This window comes from Hydra vulgaris, chromosome 13 (assembly GCF_038396675.1).
Source record: "Hydra vulgaris chromosome 13, alternate assembly HydraT2T_AEP".
NCBI classification, from domain to species: domain Eukaryota; kingdom Metazoa; phylum Cnidaria; class Hydrozoa; order Anthoathecata; family Hydridae; genus Hydra; species Hydra vulgaris.
The window spans coordinates 51,940,024-51,946,621 of record NC_088932.1 but is presented as its reverse complement, the minus strand read 5'-3'; the positions used below and the strand labels follow the sequence as shown (position 1 = coordinate 51,946,621).

General features: G+C 30.3%; 1 protein-coding gene across 1 annotated transcript; it reads right to left on the bottom strand.

The window, feature by feature from the left end:
- Positions 1-781: 781 nt before the first annotated feature.
- Positions 782-2,782, bottom strand: LOC136089992 (uncharacterized). The gene has a single exon (XM_065816096.1). The coding sequence runs from the start codon at positions 2,780-2,782 to the stop codon at positions 782-784; it is 2,001 nt and encodes a 666-aa protein (XP_065672168.1).
- Between the last annotated feature and the right edge of the window lie 3,816 nt (positions 2,783-6,598).

Sequence of the window (6,598 nt, the reverse complement as noted above, 5' to 3'; positions counted from 1 at the left end):
ATATTGCAGTACTATACCTAAAAAAAAGGGAAGTAAATTGGGTCACACACGTAACGCAGTTTACCGTTAATGTTATATGTACAACATTAAACAAAATAAAAATAATAAATTCTAGAAACCAGGAAATAAATATTAGAGGTGGATTAAAACAAAATGATAAAAAATATATGATAAAATAAAAATACCATTTTTAAATATCTTTAACAAGAATTGATAATTTAGTTTTATTTAAATTTTTTAATAAATTGAACAAGAAAGCCACAACAAAGTGTTTTTTTGTAATTTACTTTCAATTTGAATCTGTTATGACATAACATATATAAATTATTTAATTGATAAGATACAGTAAAATAATTAGGGGAGAGTGGGGAGCATTGGGCACTTTTTCACATAAATGCTAATAAAACTGTTATTTTTTATTATAATCAAAATTTTATTTCAAATATATCTAGCACACATATTTGGCTGTAATTATTGCTAAGAAGAGTTTTAGTATTAAAATTACTCGCAAAGTTACATACGATTTTCTAACACAAGTCCAAAGTGCCCAAACCTCCCTGTGGTTGGGAGGTTTGGGCACGCCTGTGGGGAGGTTTGGGCACTGTAATTAATATGCACGATATTGTTTTAATATACTACTATGCTTAAGTATTATATAGCATTGCTATAAAAAATTGTAATCCAACTTGTAATACAAACATTTTTTCTTATCATAAACTTTACAAAAAATTAAACAATGTCACTTGGAATCAATACTGCACGATGTAGGACATAATAAGACTTATCTTAAATTTGGTATAACCCAAAGAGGCTTGTCAAATTTATATTTTAGACTGCCACGTTTTATCCATGTTGTTGGTGTAGGCAATTTTGTCTTTATATCCTCCAGGGGGACGCTGGCTACGTCCTCGATGTCAGGAAACATAAACGTATTTCTTATCTTACTCGCTCTCATGAATTTGACAGTTGCCATGGAGTGATTAACCTCTTCGACTATTCCAACATAATGATAAACAGTTTTTTTGGTGTCAAATTTAACTAACACAAAGTCATTGATTTGGAATTTTCTATCCATAACAAGTACATCGTCTACATCAAAATCTTCTTCCGATGAATCAATTTCAACAAGGTCTACATCAGAAACGGAAGCATTTTTTATTTCATCATCACTGCTAATCTTCGTGCTTTTCTCGTTTCTAGAGCATTTTCGATTTTTATTGAGCTCTTTGATCTTATCTTTTCTTTTTCTTTCTTTTTCTTCCATTTCTATAATTCTTTTCTCGGGTGTGTCTGTCAATATTCTAGTTTTTCCTTTCTTCCGTTTCATGCCATCCAATTTTCTGGGGCCGGCTTTCGGAAATGGTCTTACTAAATCAGGTGTTACAATGACAGTGCCCCTAGTCTGGTTTTTAGATAAAGATTCCAGTTGAGATGGCCCAGTGGCTTCCACATTTGAACTTGTACGATCCTCCAGACTCAGATTTTCTTCTGTTGAAGGCTGTTCCATGATAGGTTGTTCTAAAATCGATTTTTCTGTAGCAACATTATTCTCTTCCGGCAAGCAGCGATCAGTTATAGAAGAACAAACAAAATCTTCATCAGAGAAAATGTTTGAATTGAATGGCCAAATGCCAGGTTTTTTAAATCCTGTTTGAATATTTTGCAACTTGAATGCAAGTGGGATGGCTTTTGCTGCTAATTTTGGGATTTCATAAATTGTTACGGTTTTGCCAGGATTGCTTACCATCCAATCTGTTACAACAGTGTTATAATAAGTTTTGAGTGGCCCATAGACAGTCAGGTCTAGGGGTTGCAGTTTATGGCTGCAGTGCGGTGGGAAAGTCATTAAAACAATGCCTGATTCTTTACAAAAATCAAGAACTGGTACTGAAATATGGCTCTCGTGATTGTCCAGCAGCAATAGAACTGGTGAGGAAGGCGTTGGTTTTGCGTGTTTTGCAAAATGGTGTATATATTTTAAAAAACATGGTGCTGTCATCCACCCTGAAGGATGTGCTGCTCCATCTGAACCAACAGGTGCATCATTTAGCATATATGTTTTGAAATTAACCCGTGGGAATATGAAAAAGGGTGGTATTGAGTTACCCAATGCATTAATACCGCAGCAAACCGTTACAAGTGTCCCTCTTTCAGCTGACGTTACTTGCCCAACTTGCTTAGTGCCTCTGAGAGCAATCACTTTCTGGGTTCGTTGTACTGTTGATAATCCAGTTTCGTCTATATTGTAAATAGACTCAGGGCCGAAGCAATGCCGTTCATATACAGTTTTAAGATTTTCAAAAAAATCTCTGACATTTTTCTTATTGAAACTTGTGGCACGTGAGAGACTGGTAGCTTCTGGTGTCCTTATCGAAAGATGAGGTTGTCTTTTAAAAAATCCCCTTGGCCAATCATTGGATGCAAGTTTCTTCTCTGTCCAGTTGTCTGGTATTTTTTTATTAATAGCAGTGGCGTATTCGTAAACCAATTCACGTGCCTTCAGTTTTGACATTCCATGGTTTAGTTTAAATAATGTTACAAGATATTCTGAAATTTTTTCTTCTTCATCTTTTATGAATATTTGGGATGATATAAATTTAGAAGAAATATCTTTCACAACGCCACCCTGTTTTATGTATCTTTGAAGGTTAGACCTGGGTATATCATATTTAATCGCAGTAGTTTTAATTTTTCCTCCTTTAGAAACCTCTTCCAATGCGCGCAAAATAACATCTCTAGGTATTTCACGTCGTTTATTTCTTTTTTTAAATGAAAACGGCATTGTCCTGAAAAGAAATGATTAAATATTCAATTCAATATGCATAGCAAAAAACTACAAACGTATGACACCAAAACAAACTATAAAAAAGGGGGAGCATTGGGCATGCCCAAACCTCCCTCCTACCTGCGTGCCCAATGCTCCCTATAACCTCACTTTTCAAATAGATTTGAATAAGTTTATTTTTATCAAATGTTAAATCCTAATTGCCAGGTAAATATAATGTTTATTAAATGCAAAAGAAAAAGTTAACACAGATACTTACACTTTCTTGCAGATTTCTTTGTTATCTTTCTTCAAATCCCAAACAAAATATTTACTTTTGTACACAACAAACCATTAAGCGCATGTAACTTGACAACCAAGTGAAATGACAGAGACACTTTTGGTGAGCGGTGTTACCAGTTATAAAACTATAATGCTATGGTAGAAAACAAAAAATATCTAGAATAGATTATGAGAAATGAGGGGGTGCCCAAACCTCCCGACTGCCCAATGCTCCCCTCCCTCCCCTACATAAATAAATAATTAATTTTAAGTTTATTACAAGGGCTAATAGTTTTTTGTTTTAAGTTTAGGTTTATGTATAATGAAAATAAAAATATATGGAGCTGACAGATTGAAAAACTACAGAGAAAAACGAAAAGCTGACAAAGAATATTCTACTAAAGAAAATGAAAGGATTGAAAAACTGAGAAAATTAAAAGTTGCTAAAATGAATAAAACAGTAAAACCTTGTATAAAGAAAAAAATCAAATGCGAAAACAAATAAGTAGACAAAAAATTAAAGAACAAATAAATCAATAGCTTCAAGTTTAAATAGTTGCAGTCCTTACCAATGCAGTCAGACCTTATGCTATTTTCAATCAACCTATGGAGAGCTTATGCCTTTTTCTATTTTTTGTAAACTGAGGCCTAAAAATATACTTCTTTTAGAAGACACACCTGTAGACCAGTGTAAGTGCAAATTGCATGAGAATTTTCAATTATTACTTAAAGCATAATGCATCAACTATAATAGTTCATGGTGGTTAGATAATCTCTGTAATTCACAGTCACTTAATTCATCTTGTTGACTCGGAAACTGTCTGCAATGCAAAAACACAGTAAAAAAATCACTTAAAAACTTAAATCCAGCTAAGCAGGTCGCGTGGCAACAGTGGAGCAAGAATGACTCTGGTCATCTTCAATTACAATCAAAAAATGGGTGCAAGGGGGAAGTAATAGAGGAATTACTATTTTCTTTATCTAAATTCCAAGAACATGTTCGAATAAAAAGAATTCAAGCAGCTGAATTTGAGAAGGACAAGAGGACTGCAGGAAACTCTTTTCACTAATGGCCCATCTTCAGAACTTAAAAATAAATTTATGATGAAATTACTCAACCAGTTATCTTTCCAGTATAACAAAACATTCGAATTGAAATATTTTGCAACTTCCCATGGAAAAGGGGTTGTAGATGGTGTTGGAGGAAGAGCAAAGTCACTTGTCTGAATGAAATGTATGAGCAAAAATGAGAAAGTATGTGTACAAACATTTATGAATTTTTTTAATGTTCTGAAACCATTAATGATATCTACTACTATTCTCCACATTAGCAACGATGAAATCAATAGTAAAATAGACAAAGAAAAACCTTGGTTAGAAGTCAAAAAAACACCAGGCATTCGAAAAATTCATCATGTCAATGCTTCAAAAGGATATTTGTCATTTTTCAAAACTAGTGATTTAAGATCATCTGATTTTCAAATAAAATATGTTAATGATGTATTCCTTAAAATAACACCTACATCTTCGGATATGGCTAATAATGATTGGTGCTCTGTGCAGAACGATGATACAATGTATACTGGTAAAATAAAGCTGAAAAAGTTAAAACTTTGAAAAAGCATACATTTGAAAGTGCTATTAAGTTGGATTTTTAATCAAGTATATGCTTTATGTTAATAAAATATGAATTAAAAAAAATTTATTTTAAATTTAAAAATTCATTTAAAATTCGTACTATGTCACACACGTAACAAAACTTGTCACACACATAACGCAAAAGTTTATAATTTATTTCCATGAAGGTCTTGTAATTATGACAAATGAAAATATAATTTATAAACACCAATATTTTACCATTAACAGATTAATTTTTTTTTTTTTAATCATAGCCAATTAGCAGAAAATTGTAATCAAAGTTCGAAATTCAAAATAATGTTTTCGTACGTGTCACACACGTACGAAATACATATTAAACATTTTTTTATAACCTCTTATACTGCAGAAATTTTGTACCAGAGTCACACACGTAACATGAGAATCCCCAGGGCTTGTGATGAAGCGAGCGCGAGCGCGCTCCGCTCGTAAAACGCGCCCGTAAACGGTATTTTCAAACGTTCTAGGCGCGACAAACAATGCTCGTTCGGCTTATAACGAGCGTATAAAATAACGCTCGTCCGATAGTTCAAGATTATTTTTGTATTTTCATAAAATATTTAAAAAAGATTTTTATTAAAGATATTCTGTTATCAAGCAACTAATATAAAATATAAAAAGCACAACGTCGTTCTCTTTTGCACTAACATAAAGAATGAGCAGTTTAAAGTCGTTATCGTCACTAATTTCAATAATGGAATGTGCACGTGGAAACACAATGTGAATACAAAAATGCGCAAATAAAATAAGAATAGAAAATTAGAAAACCATTATAAGAAATTTAAAACTGCGGAGTATTTTTAATCTTGTGAAAATATTAAGTAAAATTTATTTGATTTATTGTTTGTAATATTCCACACATCGTTTATAATAAAAATAAATATTAATAATAGAGTAATTTTTAAAATTAGTTTTTGTTCATAGTATAGATTTTTTATTAACTATTATTTATTTTAACTCAAATTTAAAACGATTCTGTTGTTTAGAATGTTCGCAATTAAGGACATTCGAAAAGAAAACTAAGTAATGATGTCAATATTTATTAAATGAAAAGTTATTATTCTTATTTATTATTATTTCAAATTATTCTTGTGTTATTTTTTAAGATAAAAAAATGTAATTTAAAAAAGAAATTTTAGAAAAAAATTAAATAATTAATTTGAATAAAAAATATCAAGAAATATAAAAATCATTAACCGTTAATTAAGTTTACAGAGTATCATTTTAAAATACATATATCAAAAAAACGAAGCAAAACTAAGTCACTAAATTATACTTCAATACTAAATCAATAAGAAGTTACGTTTTTGTTTGATATTATTTTTTTTATAACATAAATAGTTAAAAATAAAATCGCGATCTGACAATATACAAGAAGTTTGGAAGTATAAAAATCTCTTTCGTTGAAGTAGTTTCATAACTGTGATACTAATTCAAACATTTTTTGACGAAAGAATTATGTAACAAATAAAAAAAGATATAAAAAAGAAAAAGCTTTTTATGAGTATCGCCTTTAGCAATTTTCATGATCGCGCTCGCCGACGTTATCTCGAGCGCTCATAATCACGCCCGATGAAAACATATTCTAATTTTACGAGCGCGATATAACACGCTTGACGATTTTTTTAATCACAAGCCCTGAATCCCCCATTTATACACTATGGTAACCATATATGTGTATATATATATATATATATATATATATATATACATATATATATATATATATATATATATGTATATATATATATATATATATATATATATATATATATATAATATATATATATATATATATATACATATATATATATATATATATATATATATATATATATATATATATATATATATATATATATATATATATATATATATATATATATATATATATAA

Coding starts and splice junctions, on each gene's coding strand:
- LOC136089992 (XM_065816096.1), bottom strand. CDS start 2,782: ATGCCGTTTTCATTTAAAAAAAGAAATAAACGACGTGAAATACCTAGA.